This window comes from Zosterops lateralis (genome assembly GCF_965231275.1).
Source record: "Zosterops lateralis genome assembly, chromosome: 2".
NCBI lineage: Eukaryota > Metazoa > Chordata > Aves > Passeriformes > Zosteropidae > Zosterops > Zosterops lateralis.
This window is the reverse complement of record NC_139763.1, coordinates 68,999,172-69,020,268: the sequence shown is the minus strand read 5'-3', so window position 1 is coordinate 69,020,268 and position 21,097 is coordinate 68,999,172. Positions and strand designations below refer to the sequence as shown.

At 37.5% G+C, this 21,097-nt stretch overlaps 1 protein-coding gene across 3 annotated transcripts in view; it reads left to right on the top strand.

Annotated features, from left to right (window-relative positions):
* The first annotated feature begins 3,151 nt into the window (after window positions 1–3,151).
* FRY (FRY microtubule binding protein) overlaps window positions 3,152–21,097 on the top strand; it is a 182,291-nt gene continuing 164,345 nt past the window's right edge. For 2 of the 3 annotated variants that reach the window (XM_083854732.1, XM_083854731.1), the window contains exons 1-2: window positions 3,152–3,482; window positions 7,555–7,653. In XM_083854732.1, coding sequence (XP_083710858.1) covers window positions 3,278–3,482; window positions 7,555–7,653 — 304 coding nt within the window. In that variant the 5' untranslated portion in view covers window positions 3,152–3,277. The remainder of the gene's footprint in view (window positions 3,483–7,554; window positions 7,654–21,097) is intronic. The other variant, XM_083854733.1, reaches the window with a different exon arrangement.

Sequence of the window (21,097 nt, the reverse complement as noted above, 5' to 3'; positions counted from 1 at the left end):
TAGCTTCCAAACTGTATTTCTGAAGTACAGGGTACCATCCAAACAGAAATCAAACATCACTTACCTTCAGCACTTACTTACTGAACTTCAGTCAAAATAATTAGTAATGAAAACTGCAGAGACTACAACTGGGTAATTTGCTGGAGGCATGTGGTAAGATGTTCTGATTTAGCCTTTGACTGTCATGGATACACCAAATAGTTATTATGCTGACCTTTTAAAATCATAAGTACTGAACTACACTGGAACTACCAGAGAAATCTGAAGCCATATAAACCTTTGCCAGCCTGAGAATGTAGCCAGATTATGACTCTTGGTGTTTGTTTTTCATAATTTGAGCACTTCCATGATTCAGTTCTGAATGTAATACAGTGATTACTTTCTTGGAGTAATCTCTTCTGAAGGATCTTGTGTAAACCTTTGACAGGATAAATAATAGAGTTAAGCTACTAAAATGACACTTAGGCATCTCATTCTCAACAACTTTCAGACACCACTAGAATTCTCAGTTTCTGTTTTACCACGGCATATTCCTTTTCTTTACCTGCTCAGGACTTTCAGTTTTCAGAACAAGTATTTGCCTTTTTTGATTTTCAGTTCAGAATCATCTTCAAGAATGTGTTCTAGAGTAGATCCTATAAAAGGCAATATGAAAGCCCCTCAGGATTAAACTACTCTTAGATTCTGGTGTACTCTGACTGGATCAGGGGTTTGTGCCCTTGACAGATTTTCCCCATTTGAAAGAGTATGACCACTACATAAATTTGAGTGTCCAAAAGCAATTTCTCCTGTTGGCAATGTTCCACTTGGCATGAATATTCATTGGGCTGGAGAAGGTAAGATTGTATGGTGCAGCAGTTGTACCACTCAGTGAGAATATGGGACACTGACTTTCAAGTCACTCTGCTAATGAATATTTAATTATTTATATGTGTTAGAGTTTTTTAAGCAGGAAAAGCTCAGAGCTGTTTTCATAATATCCTGTAGACTGGAGCTTAGATTACTTACTGAAGATGTTGGAATTTATTTAAAGCTTCCTTCAAATTTCAATTTATAGCTCCTTAGAAGTTAATTCCTGCATTTTTTATTTCTCAGTCTTCACACCTGTTTCAAGTATATTTATTTCTCAGATTTAAGCATTTTCTGTTGTTTGAAAAGCATTTGATGAATCTACTTTGGTTTAGTTGGGCTATTAGGAATGGACTAAATATTTTCATGCTGGTTCAGCCAAAGCTGAAAAAATGGAGTTGGAAGAGAAGGGGAAGCAAGGAAAACTTCTTGGACCTATTTTTTGTGGGTTTTTTAATTAACTGGGAAAACCAGGATGAGATCCACAGATGATACAGGTTTGAAGGACATGAATTAAGTATTTTGGTCTCCAATGATAAAGACCAGCATGTCGATAAATTTTTAAAATGTAACTGAGCGATTTAGATACACAATTCCCTTTGGTTATAACCTAATTCTCACCACCTAACCTCTTTTGGAATCCAGTGGAAATTTCAAAAGCTTATTTCCACATGTAAAAAGAGATCATGATCCCTAGAATACTCAGCAAGATCAGAAATAGTCTGTTTGCTGTCTACATATAATGTTCATTTGGTTTAAATGATCAGTGTGTTCTGAATGCAGGGTATGATTTCTGAGTCCAGCGTATTTAAGACTGGATTCTTCCATTCATAATTTCAACTTTCAGCCCAATTCAATATAATTCCCAGAGGAAAAAGACAGTCTAGCAGACTATTTCCATCTTTCTGCATTTCTAACACAATAAAATACTTTAAAAGCTACATACTTTATTTTATATATGTATGTATATATATATAGAGAGAGAGAGAGAGAGACATACATAAAATTCCCCCTCTTCCCTTCCAAAAGCATGTAGATGAACCATTTACTTTTTTCAGTCATAAAATTACAAAAGGCTGGAATGAACTTCACACAAAAACTGTATTTGGAACAGCCAACTTTGTGATCATTACACCAGTCTTACAGTGTACCCTATCTTTAGGAAAGTAATTAATGCATTTGTGGTTTAATGGTTTTTAAAAAATTTAAGAAATCAAGTTCTGTCTTCAGGTGTTAAAATCCTTTTTTCTTCAGTATCCACAGTTGGAACATTATTTATTTTCCCTTTGAATTACATCTCTGCTTATTCACTTTGCCATATTAAGTGCTGGTTTTTAATATCAAAATGCATGTAGTCAGAAAATTTGTTAGTTTTAATTTACTAATTCATTTTGCCTCATTTATGGTAGAATTCAATAAGAAAATTAGCAGGTTCATAGGAAGTGTTTCAATTTGTCTTCTTTCTGAACATTTGAGAAAGGAAGATCACATCTTTGGGGAGCTCAAAAGATTTCATTGGGATAACTAGAACAAAACAAGAAACATACCTGGAGTTTTATTTAAATGGAGAATTTACAGACTGTCTTTGTCATACATGTATTTAAATGTCTTATTTTTTCTAGTCAGCAGTTACATAGAGAGAAAAATTAGTCACATTATCCCATTTTTGATTTCTTCAGAAGAAATAACATTATTCCTCCTTGAGGAAAGAAACCCCAAACTGATATTTGTGGCCATAAAACTCTTTGTGATTTGGACTGCTTATCAATCTTCATAATACAAGTTTGTGAAACGACAGGACTGAAAACCCAAACATACTGTTTGGGGTAGTGCTTTCCCCAGACAGGTCCTTAGGTTGGAATCTGGAGTTTGGTTGTCTGGTTGGCTTTTGTTTTGTCATTGTTTGTTTGGTTTGTGTGTGTTACTTTTGTTTGTTTGTGGGTTGGGTTTTTGGGTTTTGGTTTGTTTGTTTGTTTTTGTCTCGCACTGTTTTCTTTTTGTAAGGTTAAGCAGCACCTGTTTAACTGGCCAAGCTAATGAACTATTAATGAACTGATCTGAGAAATGCTATGGGTATAATATAAACCATACCAGCCCTAGACAGTGCATCATATTAAATAGTGTTTTCCACTTTGCAGAGATTGTGCTGCTGAGCTCAGGTTTGCTGAACTTCCTAATTACCTCAAAACTTCCAAACGAATTATTTCAGCCTGCCTCCTCCCTGCTCTGTCTCACTGATGCAAGGAGGGGCGATGCAGTAACCCTACACCTGTCCCAGCACACGCCTCTCAACCTGCTCAACTTCCCCAACGAGTGAGTTGAGCATGAGAACATCCGAGATTGCTCGGTCTGTAACCACTGGTCCCCACACCTCTGGGTGTTGGGGCTGCCTTTGCCCTGGGCTGGCTCTAACACTTGGTGCCCCACCATGGCACTTGATGACAGCGGCTTGTACTCCAGGACCAGGAGTAAACTAAATCCCCATCAGGCTCGTTACAAATCAGGAAGACGGAGAAGCCTGCCGCCAGACATCCTGCTAGAAAATGACTTGAAAGGAAAGTTTCAAAAAAATATTAGGAATATAGACCCTATACACCCAAGGCGCACTAAGAAAAGACCTTCTATATTTTCAGGTAGGAAATGCTATTTCAATAGTATGTTAGTGCAGTATCTTTAACCTTCTTTGGTGATTGAAGGATTCAGCAGTGGATTACAGTCAGAACTTACTGTGTTTTAAAACCTAAGACAGTTTTCATGGATAGATTTAATCAAGTGCCATTTATGTTACATTATGTCAGCTATTAGAGTTTAAATGATGGAACCAAAAAGAGAGTCTTCATGTTTTTGATTTCAAGTTGTTTGCTTGAGGGTTTGGGGTTTTTTTAATGCTTAGCATTTAAAGAAAGCCAGTTGTTTCTCCAGAGCTTTAAACTGCATTTTGTTTACAAGTAATACAGAGAACAGCTGCAGTGTAAGAATATCTCTTGCTGCACTAATGCTGTATCTCATTGCTTTTCTGGAGGAGAATGGTTTGGGGAGTTCTTTAGTCTAGCAGATTTTTTTTGTGTGTGTAGCTAGAAATTAACATCACTAAATAATCAAATGCATGCTTTAAATTCCTGGTTTGAACTGGAACCTGTAATGTGAGGAGTTAATAATTTAGTTTAAGTCTGTAGTTGTTAAGAAGTAGGAACAAGGTGTGAGTGGATTTCAGTCAAGCTAATGGCAAGTCTGGAATATTTTGTTGCGTTGTGCTTTTAAATAATTTTAAATGTGCCTAAAAATAGGCAACAAGGACAAAGGATTTGTTGGAAAACAATCAGGTCATCTTTACGAGGAGGGCTTAAAAGGTTCTAAGGGGGAAAAAATCAATATCAGCTCATCCCTGCTGAAAATGAAAATGTGTTTCTGTGAGGCGATCAGAGAAAATGAAATCCTTTATAGAAACAAAACTTCTTTAAATTGAAGTGTCTCCTTTTGCAGATGAAAATCATGATTTTTGCATTTCTGGGGGAATTAGTACAGTCATACAGATCTTTGAAGAGTTGTGAAGTATATCAAATTATTTAAATATTAATTTAATATTCTTTAGTGACAGCTAAGCTTACACGGGTACCTTTTCAAGAGCTGAAACACTGGTGAAGGAATGAGAGTACAATGTTAAAAGACAACACAGGGCAGCATTGTTTGTGTGGGATTTAGATCCTCCACTGAACCTTTGTTAAAGTAGTTGAAATATTTCAGCACCTCAGGAAATAAAGCTTTGTTCCTCCTTCCTATTGTACTTCTCTAGCTTAAAACAATGCAGAAAAGCCTTAGCAGATCTCAAGTCAGATGACTCAGATGTGCCCAAGGCTCCTGGGCTCCCCAGTGCCTGAACTGGCTCTTCCTAAGGTGATGTGGTCTGCTGGTGACTCTCAAATCACATTATTTTGGACAGGATAGACCCTCTGTATCTCACCTGACTTTGTATTTCATCTTTATTTCAGTTGCCACCTTTAATGTTTTACTTACCTTTTCTGCTTCTTAATTACTCGGTTTGTGGTTTGTTTTGGCTTTTTTTCTCCTGTAGCTTTTCAGGTTTTTTTTTCCTGTACATTGACACTTTTGTTAGGAAAAAACATATTAAATATGTTGTTGGCCTTCTGTTTGGTCTTCGAAACCCATACTCTGTTGTGTTTACTCAGATTTCATCTTTATTCTGTGATTTTTTATTTTTTTTTTAATGCAGTTCTTTCTCTCTGCTCTTTTTCCACCCTCCCAAATTACCACATTAGCTGTAGTACTCCATTCTTTGTGCTGTGTCAGACATGAGCACTTCAGTGCTGTTTGTGTGTCTGGAACACTGCCATTATGCTTATGAAATCCACTGCAGATGTGTTACTGTACACTCAAGGGCACTTAACTCAAAGGTAATGCAAATTGATTCCTATAAGCAACTGATGGAGCATGATGGAAAGATGGGTGTAGCCTTTCATTTGGTAGGTCAGCAGCATACATGGGAGAAGCTTTACTTGATTTGCTTTTGAGAACAGCTTAACAAAGTACATTTGAAGTCCCCTAGACCATTGTTTTTCATGCAGTAAATGCAGATTAAAGTGAAAAAATAGCTGGGTTGGAAGGGGCTTCTAAAATCCATGTAGTACAGCCACCCTACTGTGAGCAAGGACATGTTCCATTGTTTTCAGGTTGCTCAGAGCCCTGTCCAACCTTGAACAGATACATAGATAGATAAAAAATGTAAATAAATATAAAAAATTAGACAGGCTTGCTCTGCAGTCTTTTGGATGAATGAAGAATTTGAAGAATGTGGTAATTCCTACTTCCTTGTTTCAGCCTAGTCACCTATTAAAATAAGTATTTTTAATCTATATCGTATTGACTCTTCCACATTCTTCTAACCCCTATATCTCTGCTCAGTCTTTTATAACACTGTTAGCCGGTCTTGCATATAGGACATTGTTGCAATTTAGGCTGAAGTCATGGACTTGTTTTCTTCTCTTTTATTTTATCTTACAGAGCTTTACTTATACAATAGAGAATAGTGACACACCAAGGCATCGAGCTGCAAGGAAATACATCAGTCCATCCACTGGGACTCTTGTTGCAGTCTTGGTGCAAACTCAGGGAGGAATCTTGCAAGCAATAGATTTCTTTTACAATTTTTTCTTAACTGTGATAGCTAGAAGCTGTCTTTAAAAATGAAAGCTGAGACCTGAGAAAAGTGAGTTGTCTGTCTCACGAGTTGTCCATCATAAAGTTAGTCATTCACACATGCCCAGGCAGGACTATCCAGCCAATGGTATCATTGGGCTATTGTGTTCAACCCTGTATGGCAAGGGGAAGACAGAAAACTGTGTGCTGAGAAACCATGGCATTGCTCAAGGGATGCACTGCACCAGATATACCTTTTTTTTTTCTTTTATGAAGCAGTTAATTTCTTCTTGTTCTTTAAATTTGAAATATTTAGAGCTGCCATATACTTCAGGACTTGATTAATATCAACTGCTGTGTATATATTTATTTGTTGATAAAATTTATACATAAATTTTGATTTTTACTCTTATATTTTTATGCTTTTTAAAAAAATACACAAGCACAAGGGAGCATAGTCAACATTATTGGACCATTTATTGCCAATAGAGAGGTTCATCACCTTAATTAGTGGAGTTTGTACAGATCTGCTGATATGCTCTCAGTTCAGCATACTCTCATGGCCATGTCTAAACCTCACTCTGGCAGGACCATGCAAAAGTGAACAATGTCTTGTCTTAACCGGAGATAAACCCTTCACTTGTTAAAGAGAGAAGAAAGAATTGTGTAAAAACAGAGTGGGCAATGAAGGGACCTTAGGAGACCCTGTCTTGACAGAGCTACCTAGGAAAAGTAAATTGAACTAACTGAAACAGCATAACATTAAAATGGATTAGCTAAACATCATTAAATGTGTAGCTGACTTATGTTAAAAAGCACAATAGCCTGAAGAAAATTAGTCTGTAATTTTTTATTTTAATCTAGAGAAGTGAAGGGTGAGTTTTTACTCCTATTTATTTTTGAAAGAAGGTTGCTGATGTTATTTGATTTTTCTCTTTATGCATAGAAGAGACATGAGATTTTGGCTGGGAATGTTAATTTTCTATAGAAAATAGAGTACGACAGAAATCGCAAAAATCAAAGTGCTAAAAAATATAATAGTCAAGTTCTACTTGAAAGCTGTTTGTATTGTGAGCTAGGGATGTTTGTTTAACTAAGAACCATTAAAATCCTGTTATAATACTGTCATTAGTATCTTGTATGGTTTTTTTTTCCTTCTACTTCATCCCTTGCTTAGGTAGGTAGTCGGTATTATTGCTGAATGATGCTTGCTCTCTGATGGGTCAGTTTTGAAGAATGGAAGGTGAGAAAAATACTTGGGATTTTCTTCCTCTCCCAGGACCAGGCATGCCTCCATTTCATGCCCATGTGCCTGTGCCTCAGGTGTTGTCTTCCCAGCCAAAATAAGCTCTGTGTATTCTGTGGGACAACACATGACCTCTGCTTTGGTAAAAGCAGTGTGGTGTTGCTGTGAGTTAATGTAGCGGAGGTCAGTGGTTAACAGTACTTTACAGAGTTAGTCAAAGTAAGAATGTAGGTTGCTAGTCTGTGATTTTATGACCAAATAGCTAGTATTTTTTAACAAATTCGCTGCCTTTTTTTTTTTTCCAGTGAAAATATTGTCGCAGTTAGAAGTCTTGAGGTACTCTCTCAAAGCATTTCTGGAGTTCAGACCAGCATACAGTCTAGCAAAGTCACTTTCTAAAATAAGTAAGTTGATTTGATGCCATATTTGCATGTAAATTATAATAATGAAAAATAAGAAAGAAAGGGGTTTACATACATGAAAAAATTTTAAAAGTTGTTCAGCAGTGACATGAATAAATAATTTAATTTCTCATGAGTCGTGCAGCTAAAACAGCCAGTATGTATGACTTACTTTTTACTTTTGACTGGCTATGTTAATTGTGAAAGACTTGCCAAAATCTAATTACTTTTAATAAGGATGCTTAAAGTCATGGGTACAGTATGTGTCTTGATTCAAATGAGTAATAATGATCTGTGTTCAGTATTTTAATTTGTTGAAGATTTGAATATCCTACCTCCTCTGTGAATAAATTGTACTGCATAGCAATAATGTATGCTTGTGATCTGCATATGATAATTGCTGTTCACTTATGGTACCCCTATTGACATTTGGGAGATTGGCCTGTGTTGCTGCTGCATTTTATAAGTATCATCCTGTAGGAGGGAGGGAAGGCAAGTCTGTTTTTCTCCAAAGTTTTTCTCCTCCCTGCCTGACTTGAAAATACTGGCTTGGTTTCCCACTAATACTGTTACCATGACCTCCTGTTGACTGAAAATGCAGGAGGAGGGAGGGATAGCATTTTTGTTGTTTGCTGTTCATATTGTAAGCTGGCATTAGTTCTGCCTTACTGTTTTTTACTGAGCCTCATGCTAAGATATGCCATTGGTGCGTTGCTGATTGTATGTCAAACCATTGATTTGGGTGAGTGACCACTGCTTCTTTGACAGAAATTATATTACTGATAATATCTTGCTTTGATCTGGCATTCTGCATTTTTGTGACCTCATACATATTTATATGTATATTACTTAATACACTCTTTGACATTTTAGTTTGTGCATATTTCTATTAAAGTGACATTTTCTTTAGGAAGGATGGGTTGATGATTCAGAGAAAAGCCCTGGATTTCTCATGAAGTCGGATGTACTAGATGTATGTTGTCAGACTTGTTCTCTTCTTGGGTTCACTAGCATTTTATGGACTGGGGAGAATGATTTCCAAATGTTCTTGTAAGCAAGTGATGAAAATGCTGCCTTCTCTTTAAGTTATATTTAGGACTTAAATGAGTTTCTCTATGTCCATTGGAGAGTAACTTGAACATGGAAATGAGAGAGAAGGTAGGGAGGAAGGTGAGGTTAAGATAAGGAAGGCTTCTTCTGCTGTTATGGCTTGGATTTTTGATTTATTATTTGTTTGTTTTAAAAACTGTTTAGTTGTCTCCTAGATTTAAATTGCCACCATCAGCTGTTACACATGTTAAGACTCTTCTTGAAAGCTAAGACTCCAGCGTTTAAGTGAATTAATCCCATTGTATCACATAGTAACATACCCCAAATCTTAAATGTCTAAGGACTTGTAGACTTCATTTGTGCTGAAAGACCTTGTGAAGCAATTACAGCACTTGCATTCTGATTGCAGCACAGATTTCAGTGTGCGCTGCCTTAGAAATATCATGGGAAAAAATAATCTGGTTTAACAACATGGTTTGCCAGTTTCACCCTTGGGCTCTCTGCTATATGCTTTCCCGGGGGTAATGATTAAAGTGTAGAGAAAAATCTTAAAACTTGTGCCAAATGCTCACCTTCTGGGAAATATAACAGTTTGGGGGTTTTTGTATGTGTACATGGTTTTCAAGAAGCAGCATTGAACTAATATTCAACACTGGTTGTATCTCCCAAAAAAAAAAAAAAAATCAATATAAAACATATGATATTTTAAAATAGAAGCCTGAATCCTAAGAAATGCTAGCAAAATAGGAAACAGACAAAAATATTTTAAAATATTTAAGAACAAGTCAGTCGTTCTTTGTATCAAATGGTAGTAGCCTTAGCGACGTTTCATGTGCAGTAAATCCATGAGTGTTTGTTGACATTATTTCTAAGTAAATCTTTCTTTGGCCAACAAGAGGCAATAGAACTGTTTATTCTCTTTATCTGATTTAAGATGCACTGTGAACCATGCAATCACCATAAAAATATGCCCATATCTGGCCCACAGAGATACATTTTTGTGCTAATGGATTGGAGAGATTGACAGTAATTTTTTTCATAGAGCTGTGAAATACATATTTTAATATATGGAAGACAGACATTATTTTTAAAGTCTTACAGTAGTGCATCTGCAGCAATGAAAAGCTTATCAACCAAGTAAATTGTTTAAAAAGAATCAAACTTAAAGGTTGTCATAATAGCTTTGATTTAGCCTTCTGGCTGATACTCTGTTCCCCTCCTGAAGAGCAATCTTCATATAAGCAAGTGTAGATAATGACATTGAAGTGTGTTCTCTTGGTAATCTGATGAGTCTGTGGACTGCATACAAATCACTCAAAATGTATTTCTTCTATAGTGCTTGTTTAATTTTAGATACTTCTGTACATTTGTTGGGAGCATTTGGCAGGTAACTAACTTTCAGCTATTTATACTTTATACATTTACACATTTACTTGGAGCATACTGTATCCAAATTAAATTGCCTGATAATCTTGGAATCTCTGAGATTAAAAATTGCATTGTTTTCTTAATTTTCAATTTCTTTCTGTCTTACTGTGCCTGAAGTTAAAATACAACAACAGGAAGTTTAGGATTTTCTGAAAGTACTTGCTAAATTTCAAGAAGTAATTTAAAAAATCAGTAATTTATTAATCTAGATTCTAGACTGTTGCACCTGAAGATTGGTGTAGAAAGTAGAATTCATCTTAATTGCATCATTTACCTAATGAAAAATCTTAGAACACAACTAAAGTGAGCTGGAAGATTTCTTTTTTTTACTGCTTCTCATGATAAAAGATGCTGTTTTGGATGAAATCCTACTGGTACTTCTGGTAAACCAGTTGTAAGCAGACAGATGCTGAGTTGATATACTTAGATTTTTGTAAAGAACATAGCTCTCATATTAATTTTCTTTATTGTTAATAATTAAGAGTGGTTATTTTGGAATGTGGTGTTTTAGGCATTTTGGGGGTTGGATTTCAAATTAGGAACCTGACGTGAGTAGTTGAGGACACTATTATATTTGGGGGTTTTGGGAAATTGAAATTGCAGAGTTTTTCACCATATGATATAAATTTCAGTTCCTTTGTTTTGGATATACTAGTGCGTAGCTGCTATGCAAAGCAAAAATGCAGTATTATATTTAGATGTGATTTCAAAGAGCCAAGAAATGTCTGTTCATGCTTTTTAATAATATTTTAAGCTGCACTTAAAATTTATTAAAATAAGAAATCTCTTCCATCTATTACTGGAAGATATGTCTGTCTCAATAAAAAAAAAAATAGTCTGTAGTTGTGCAATGTATATTGTGTATGACACAGTCCCTTGTCTCCTCTTACAAGGATCTGTTGTGGTGGGCTTTTTATTTATTTAGTTGGTTTAGAACTGCCTGACGGTATTGATGTGACTTTCTGTGGGGTTTTGCTATGTCTTTGGAGTTACTGTTTCATGTTGGCTGTAATGGCAACATGCTTTAGTTGCAGAATGTGTTAGAGATACAGTTATCTGTATGCTCAATTTGTTGTGAATTATCTGCTATCACAATAAACCTTTCCTGGGGTTATTTATGCTGCAAACAATACAAGGCTGGCACAATAATTTTTAAGCCTAATCTTAAATCTGTGTTTTGGTAAGGAAAGGGACAGTTCCCAAGTGCCATCTTTCTGACTGTACTCTCTTTTCTCCTGTATTTCCTACTTCATTTAGGATCTTTGAAGCAGGCAGTCTCTTGCTGGTCTGTCCTCTCCTGCTCTTCTTATGCAAGCCAGGGGAATCTCTCTCTAGCAAAGTTGCTCCATTTCTTCTGCATTTTGCGTAGCAATTCTCAGACCCAGTTCAGAAGTTGGCAAGAGCTGAGGAACCGAGGATTTGCCACCAGAATTTAGATAATGTTTTGCTGTTCACTTGTAGGCTGCTTCATGGCACCTGGCCTCATGGCAAGAGAACAGGAGTTAATGTAGGCATGGCATTCATGGGCCTGCATAGCTGAATCACCAGTCTGTCCAGCAAGACATAACTTTAATTACCACAGAGGCCATTAAAACTCAGCACCAGTTTGTTCAGTGAGTCACACTAAAGTACTTCTGATCAGACTTGTTTAGATTTATCATGGACAGTTACTGACTCCTCTATAGAGAATCATTCAAGTATTAAATTCCCACTGGTTGCTGGGCTCTGTTCCGAAGCAGAAAGTCTAATCTGCAGCAGAGGTTTTACTATTACACAAAGATGCCAGAGTGAAAGAAGAATGACAAGAAAAGCAGAATGCCAGAGAGACTAAATTAAGCTCACAAGATGGAATTTCAGGGTCTGAAATGTAATTTTCTGCCCAGTGAATTGAGGATAAACAAAACATATGTGTACAAGTCCAATTTTAAATCTGCTCTGGGACTAGAAAATCAGCAGTTCTCCCTTTAGAAGCTAGTAATAATGTAATTTAAGTTTAGATTTGTCATACTTAATGTTGTTGGAATCTTAAGTAAGAATAGTTTCACAGTTTGTCCTTTATCTGGTTTCAGGGTTAAGAATGCTTCTGCATAATCTATTGTTATATTTTCATTCTTCCTATTTGAAAGTTCATCCTAAAAGATGTCTCAGTGACTGTGCAAACTTCACTCATCAGCAAGGACAGTGATAGTGATGGAGATGGAAAAGGCCCAGGTAGTCAATGCTGCCTTTGTCTCAGTCTTTACCTTCAGGAGATCTTCAGGAATGCCAGAGCTCAGAGACCAGCGGGAAGGCCTGAACTAAAGCTTTTCCCTTGGTACAGGGATAACAAGTTAGGGAACATTTGAAACAAGCTGGACATCCATGGGACCTGACAGGATGCAACCACAAGTGCTGAGGGAACAGGCTGGCATTGTCGTCTGACTAGTCCTGATAGCTTTTGACAGCTCGTGGCTGCTGGGGACTGAAAGAGACCAAATGTGACTCCTTTCTCCAGGAAGGGCAAGAAAGAGGATCTAGGAGCTGCTGGCTGGTAATCCTCACCCTAATCCCTGGGAAAGTGATGGGGCAAATCATCCTATAATCCATTTCCAAACATAAGAAAAGTAGATGACCAGCAGCAGTCAGCATGTTTGTATGAAGGGGAAATGATGCTTTATGAGCTCAATAGCCTTCTAAAACAATAGATAGCCATCTTGGTGGATGATGGAAGATCAAAGGACACTGTTTCAGCTTTAGAAAAGGTTTTGGCAGTATCTCCTTGAACATCATCATAGACACAATGATGGAATACAGTCTCAGTGAGGGAGCAGTGAGATGAGTGGAAGGCTGAGCTGCCAGGCTGGCTGGGTGGTGATTGGGAGAACGGAGGCTCACAGGAGGTCAGCCACTAACAGCTTAGCCCAGAGGCTGATACTGGAGCCTGTACTGTTTAACAGGAATCTCATGAAGCTTAATGAAAGGAAGAGTCAAGTTAATACAATTTTAACACAGTTTTGTTCAATATTTCCCCTACTACTTCTACAAGTACTTTGTTTCACTCTGTATTACTGAAAATCTTAGTAGTACTCTTACTCTACTTTCCAAAATTATTATACCTGTTTAGTTATTTCCTCACTATTCTGTTCATTGACAACCTTTCTCACTAAATATTTCCAGAATTTTTTGGTTTGGTTTGGTTTGGGTTTTTTTGGTGGTTTTTTTTTTTTTTTTTTTGGAAGATGAATGGTAAAGCTATCAAGCAATCCTGTAGGCCTACTTCACTCTGTGTTGCCTTAAAAATGAGGCCCATTGTTGCAGGAGTTGCAGATACCTTTCTTTTCTAAGCTCTTTTGCTTTCCTCCACTCCTGATACTTGCAGAAGGAGTACTGGAAGGAACTTCCATTAGCATTGCTCCTTTTTCACACTAGAGAAGAAACAGATGCAGTAACTTTAAAAGAGTTATCATCCTACAAAGACTAATTGTCACTGTCCATTCTGGCTTTTTAAATATTAAAGTTCATTTTCTGACCATGCTTCTTGCAATTACAGCTAAAATGTATCTGTTCCTGCAGCAGCCAAAGTTTAATAAGGGCTCAGCCAGAAAAGTGGCTTGGAAGAATGTTGTTACTATAAAAAGCAATGCCTCTTACAGGTAAAAGTGCCTCTTATAGGTGTTTGTAAATGCATATGAGCAGCTGGGAAAGCTATTTAACCACGTAATACCTGTGAAAAGCATGTCTCAGATTTTTTTAAACAGGTTGAGTTTTTTTGCTTTCAATTTAGAAGCATCATTTTCCTTTGCTTCTTCCCCCCAACTGAACACCTGTCAGCCTCCATTGTGTTGACCTGTGGAGATACTCAAAACCTCATTTAAACTGAAAGTAATGAAGGTAACACACTGTAGCCCCAAGACAAACCCTGCTGCTCAAATCAAACTTCTGCTCTTAACTAGTGCCGGCACAGGGGGACCTGATGGAAATCATGGGGGAAAAAGAGGGGACAAAAGAATTTCACATCTCTTGCAAAAGTAGCATAATCTCAGGTTAGCTTAATCAAACAAGAAAAAACACTCTGGGCGAAATCTTTTGTATTATCAGATGGGGGGAAGTATCCTTCTGTTCTTGGAGAAGTTTCCATTTTATAAGGAGCTCTGCCTGTGCTGATGCTCTGGTTTTAGTTCACTGAATTAGTCAGTAGCTGGCGATGACCTCCCTTGATCTGTGGAGGAGTTCAGGCAAGGTTCGTGCATTGGAGCCCGGCGTGAGTTGGGAGGATTTGGTGTCATCGAGCACTGGTACCCGACTGAGCATCAGCTCAGGTTCCACACCCAGCACTGCCTGCAGCTACACTGAAAGATTTCAAAGCAGGCGAATCCCAGTTGTTATTTTTTTACAATCACCATCCCCTTTTGAATTAGGTTGCTGTAAAAGTTAACTGGATTTTTTCCAGATCCAAGTGCCATATTCAAATAAAAGTATTCTGTCTCAGTGGATTGTTTTCAGTTATATATCCTATATTTATATATCTCACTTCACAGCTGAGAAGCCAAACCACAGATGAAAAAGAAAGAACTATTTTCCTCTTCTGATCTGGCGAAAAAAAAAAAAAAAAAAAAAAAAAAAAAAAAAAAAAAAAAAAAAAAAAAAAAAAAAAAAAAACAAAGGGGAGAGAATAACATCTGCTAATTTTAATAAGTTTTTTTAAAAAATTAATTTAAATTTTCAAAGTCTTTAATGATGCAGTGGACAAACAAGTACATGGGAGTTTGATACTTACTCAGATTAGTCACTTAATAATATACAAAGCAACTTTTAGATGTTTCAGAAGCTAAATACCTTTGAAAATCTAGGCTGTAGTGACTCAAAATCATTAATCATTTTAAGTGTCTTTAAAGCAAGTATAATTACTACTCCCTTTTCTAGGAAACTGTTCAATTTAAAATGTGGCATATTTTTGTTGTTTCTTCCTTGTGTACTGAGCCTAAAGTACTTCCTTTTTTTCTTTTAGTTAAGAAAAAGCAGATTGTATTGTATTTTGTTTTGTACATTTTTTTGCTAAATTGCAGATTCCATTCAAATGTAGCATGCAAGAAACCTTGAGTAGTAACATAACCCTCTTAAACAGGAAGAAAGTAATTTACCTTTTTGCAACATAAGCAGGGAGCTGTATTAGACCGCATGTCTCTGGGAGACCCAAGACATTTTTTGGTCTAGCAGGTAGCCATGAACTCTGAAGGGTATAAAAGACCCAGTTACAAAGGCTGCATGTATATTTAACTTGGCCTCTGTGAGGACATTTGTGCTTCTGTAGAACAGCAGCAGGTTGGAGAGTGCTGGAGCTCTTCTATTGTCTGTGCCCAGATCAAAGTGTTGCTGTTGCAAAACCTTCACCACAGCCAGGGAGAGCCCTCGAACAGGTGCTCATCAGTTAAAATGAACTATGTTCAGAGGGGAAAAAAAGCAGGAAAGAAAGATTCTACCTCTCAATTTGAAATCTCTCCTGGCACAGATTACTCCAAAAAATGAAACAATACATACTTACAGGTAATGTTCTAACTTAAAAAAAAAAAAAAAAAAAAAGGCTTTGCTTCCCAGTACATAAAAAACATCATCATAAAAATTATTTTGCAAGTCAGAACAAGCATTCTTATGTAAGATCGGTGAGATTTTTTTAATCCAAATTTTTGTCTCCTATCTAGCCAGCATCTAAACAAACTGTTGTGCAAGTTAAGGGTGTTACATGGTAAATTCCAGATGCTGTGTCTCACCAGTCCTTGCCTAGGAGGGTTATATGAAAAGTGAATTCAAAACTATATAAAACAAGATATATTCCCTTCAACAACTGTTCGGGATTGAGATGGTTTACTTACATCAATTCTTGAAAGAATGGAGAAAATAATTTTGAATAATAACAGGAGAGCACTAAGGCAGAAGTTGTAACACAAAAGTAGGCATGTAATGAGAAACAGAAATTTCAGTGTAAAATCATATGACCTGATTGTTCCTGACAGTACCTCACAGCACTGTAGTCATTTATGTAAAGTTGCTGTAAAGTAGCCAATGGCTTGAGTCACATGGATTTTTGCTGACAGCTATTTATGTTTACTTTGGATATTCAGAAATATTTTCCAAGAGATGAAGGGCATGGTGACAGCCTTGCTATTAAAGATATCAAGTGAGCTAAGAAGTGTATGTGCATGTCCTGTTTATAACCTACAGTCAGGGAAAGAAAAAAATATTTTTTGGTTTACCACCTGGCATGACTTCTGGGGTAATCCTGATTTTTAAAGTGTTAGCTCTTCCCAGCTTGAAACAAAAAAGTTTCTAAAATTGTTGATGTTATCTAGCTTAGTCATTAGTTCCCTGGTCTAACTGAGGTAGCACTGATCTGAGCTCCCTGAAGCTGAACTTTCTGTTAACACCTCTGAGTAAAATGAGAAAAAAGCTCTTAAACTGTAATGAGCCAGGCTCCAGCTATTCCAGGCACATCACTTACAGCCGGGGCCTGAGTCCTGGAGGATGTACAGTCTTGTTTGTGGTGGTACATGCCAGGGAAGTACATGTCAAGGAAAGAAAATTGATGGCAGTGATGCAAAAAAATTGATACTTCATAATTTGAAAAACTGGTAGGTAACCTATGGCCAGCTGAATCTGATGGTGCTCAGTTTCCCTGTTTTAGTCACATAATTCTAAAGCAGCTGTTGCAAGAGATAGCCTTTTTTGGAATCATTCAAAGTGGACATTGTTAGCATAAGGCCCACCTGAGGAGACTGGAGGTGTTTGCATTACCGGGACACGTGTGCCAGCTCAGACCTGAAGCCTGCCTGGTTTGACCCTCTCTCTGATAGCGGCCAGAGCCTGATACTTGATAGGAAGGTGTAAGAGGCAGCACAGTCTCATCCCATGTCCATCTCATCTTGATCTATAGGAGATGGAAGCTGGTTGAAATCCTTCCAGCATTTTTGTTCTCATTTTATGTGAGAAGTAAAAAATTTACTTTTCTTCTAAGGTTGATGTTTCTAGTGCAGAAAGGGAGAATAAGCAGAAGGATACCTTTCTGCAGAATAATGTAAACATTGAGGTGTGAGTATCAAATAGGTCAGCCAGAAAGGAAGAAGTGTTAATAATTAAAGACAGAAGGAGAGAATGGAAAGGAAAGTTTAAAAAAAGAACAAGTAAGCAAATAGCCTGTCACTGGACCATCTTATTAAAAGTCAGGGAAAACTTTAGGAACTGCTCTGGCAGAATTAAGAGAAAGAAAATATATCCGTAAATGTATTTGAGATTCAAGAAAACATTTGTGTTAAAAAATCACACTCAGGAAGTGCATTGAGATAAGATCTGTCCAACAGATGGATTAGTATTAGAGAACAAATTGGAGCTACTGCACTGAGAATTCCACCCTCTCGTTAGATAATCAATGAAAACATTATATACATGCAACATGTTACAGGGAAGTGTCTTGTGGAAAATGGATATTTTGAACATGTTATTCTACAAGGGAGACAAAACCAAGGTGTGTGATATAGTTTGTTTTGGTCAGGGGTGCCTTACTTTTGGCATCAGGTGTACCCAAGGGGGTACACCTCCCCTCCTTGTGTGTCTTGCTGTGCTTTCTGTCACATCTCGGGCACCTCTCTGAAAAGGTGGGAGCCTTTCCTTTCCCAAGGCAGGTTCCATGCCTGGGGAAGAAAGGGAAAAGGGAGTTTTCCCAAGCTCCATGGCGGAACAGGTGGAAAGCTGTGTGGAATCTCAAGGTGTGTCTGAGCACAAGAATGAGAAGGAACAAAGCTGAGAACTCCTATGATCTCAGCTGCAGTAACGCACAGTAATTGTGAGCCATCCCTAGAGACCCTGTAGGAACAAACAGGTGGCTTTGAACAATGCCATGTAATGGAAGGTGTCCCTGCCCATGGCAGGGGCTTGGAATAGCCAATCCTCAAATGTCCCATCCAACCCAAACCATTCCATGACACTGAATATTTAGCAATGGGCATGCTTCAGCCCTTCCCCTTCCTGACTTCCACCTTGCTGCCCTCCCACAGAGTTTCCTGGAGGGTAGAAGACGTACAACTGCGTGACAAAAGGGAAGGGGGAAAGGAAGTTTATGACTTATTTACAACCCTAAATTTTGCAGTATTTGGGGGTTCAATCTATGCATTGTGTAATGAGAAAATATGTATAATAACTTGAGAAAAAGAGGTACAGCCACAAAGTCTGGATTGCCTCTGTCCTAGACCTGGTACCAATCTCTTATGAGTAAATTAGCAAATACAAATTATACTTTGAGTGTGTGGGTGGAGTTCAGTTACTCCATCTCATCTCTGAAACAAGCACCCAGAATCAGAGTCACCTTCAGTGGTGGTCTGGAAACTTCCTGCTATGAGGAAGTTCTGACACATCATGATGCCAGGATGTTTGGAGAGTATGATATATAACCTTGTCTCTAAAATACAGGGAAGGGTTTGTTACAAAACTGAGAAGAGAAGAAGTTTATAGGATTTCAGTAATGGAAATCAGCTTGTTTAGGGATGGTTCCTGGAAACTTCAGGTGAAGAGCAGGAAGAAAATACTGCTTAAGTTATTCTTTGTGCCTGCTGCTGCCTGTGGTCTGTGCTTGTGGGACACAGGCTGAATTTTGACATGCACAGCATTATTTCTTGCATCAGTGTAGCCTGAGTCTTTGCCCCAGTGGTAGTGGTGGAGATTGCCTAATGGCTTTCAGGATAGTATATTTTTAGTATATGTACAGTAAGTCTGGGCAAACAAAATTTGTTCCTGGCTGGCCGACGCTTCCAGACATTGTTCAGCTAGGGAGAAACTCAGAGGTGAATGACAGAGTCCTGGGAGGACATGTCAGTCTGACAGCTCCAGAGAAAATTCAAGGGAAGAATGATAGTACTTTGAATCTTGAAGGCATTATTCCACCATTAACCAATTAATCCTCTGCAAAATGCCTAGCTATCATTTGTTATTTATAGATTAAGCATGAGCTCCTTATGACCTGTTTAATTACTCTAATGAATTCACTAAACAAGCTGAGGATGAGAGTTGGATAATGTATGAATCTATAATGTATCTATTAAAAGATATTATTTTTTTCTAGCAAATACCATTCAATCAGTTTCTATTTAAATATTCTATATAACTGTATCCAAGTTGCCTGATGCCCTTGCTTCGGAAATACAAACATGTGCTTCATTTCAATGCTGCTGTCTTCCATTTTGACACAGTTTGTGATGTAAACATGCATTCCTTATGCATTATTTACCATTCTCTTGTTTCTGCCTGTTTTGCTTCCCATCACTAGGTGGCAATAGCTGAACAGTCACTTACAAACAGGAGGCAAAACAAAATGGTGCAGCAAAACTAATGAGACATACTAAGAAGGATTTCTATTACTTTATTTAGAGATTATCATATTAATTGAGATTTTCTTGATGAAATCTTATTTTGTGGAGAACTTTCTGTTACTCTGTACTTTTAATTTGGATCATAGCAAGATGTTTGTTTTACCTTCTTAATACATGGAACATCGTACATAAAATTTGGTTGATTTTGATACTACAATTTTGATTTTTGATTAATCAGAGGACATTAGTAAAGCTGTGGATCTAATGTATGTGTTATGTCATATCTACCAGTCTCTGTGAATAGCTCCCATATCTATAATCATGCTAGACACCTATATTTAGTCACTGGAATACTATTCAGCTATGACCAGCATCCATCTGAAAGCTACTGCAGTCTTTCAAGAGCAGGGCAGAAAGAGGTTCCCAGAGAAGGGAATGTGAAATCATGAATGCAATGCAGCCTATCCCAGGACATGACAATATCCTTTTTGTTTTCCTCTGTTAGGTGTGTCCTGCACTGGAATCAAGTAAATCTGGGAATCACTCTTTGTAGGGTTGCTTTCTTTTGCCCAAGAGGGCTAGGCTATATCAAAACCGTAAAGATGCTAATAAGCAGCCCTTACTAATTCCTGAGGTGAAAAACTCCAGACAACCAAACTTTTATACAAACTGTAGCAGTGTGAATCCAGTCTGATTCTGTGGGAATCAGAGACACAGATGTAATTCAACATATGGTATTATTTGGCTAAAAGGGCATAGTATCAAAATAAGGAGGAAAAGCTATATGAAGCTATAGAAAATAATCATAATCATAATAAAGGGCATTAAATCTTAAGTAGTTCATCAGAACTACTTTTGGCTTTGGTATGTGTCCACATCACTGTTTGGAGGACAAAATTTGAATATATTTGCTTTGTTACTGTTGTCATCCCTTAGAGGCTTTTGCCTACTCTTTGCATTTAGCCTCAGATTCTGAAGAGTTAAGATTGCAAAATCCACATAGGCCCTTTCATACCAAGCTAAAATGAGCCCTAGAAGATTGTGCAAGACTGTGCTATATTCAAATCTCCATGTGCTTTTTTAAGGATTCCTGCAAGCATTGCTGAAAACATAGAGGACTAAACTGCCTGAATGACTGTAATAAACAGTAGTCACTAAAACTGTAAACAAAATTGGTACCTATGCTACTAAATATTAAGAATCTAAAAAATCCAAGTTTACAAAAGTAGTTACCCTAAGTATCATGTATACAGTGAGGAGAAAGAGGCTGCTTTGAACAAATAATTATGCTCTTTACTGGAACTCTTTGGAACTATTGTGTCATGCTGAAGGCACTCACCTCCCAGTGTAGGCATCTGAGCTGGATGCCTCAAGATAGATATTGTGAATACCTCCAGCAGCATGTGGTTTTGTTATTCTCATTCCTTTACTGAGTTAAAGCTTTGGAAGTCTTTTTTTCAGATGTTTTGCAGTGACAATAGCTGTTTATGCAGCATTCTGCTCACAGGAACACTTCTGACCATTGCTGATGTTCAGCATCTCCCAGCTTCTTTTTCCCAGAGTTGGGGCATGGAAACTCCACTGCTCCAGACTCTGTTCCGACTGAGAAAGGTATTAGCCAGGGCTCAGGGTTCCTG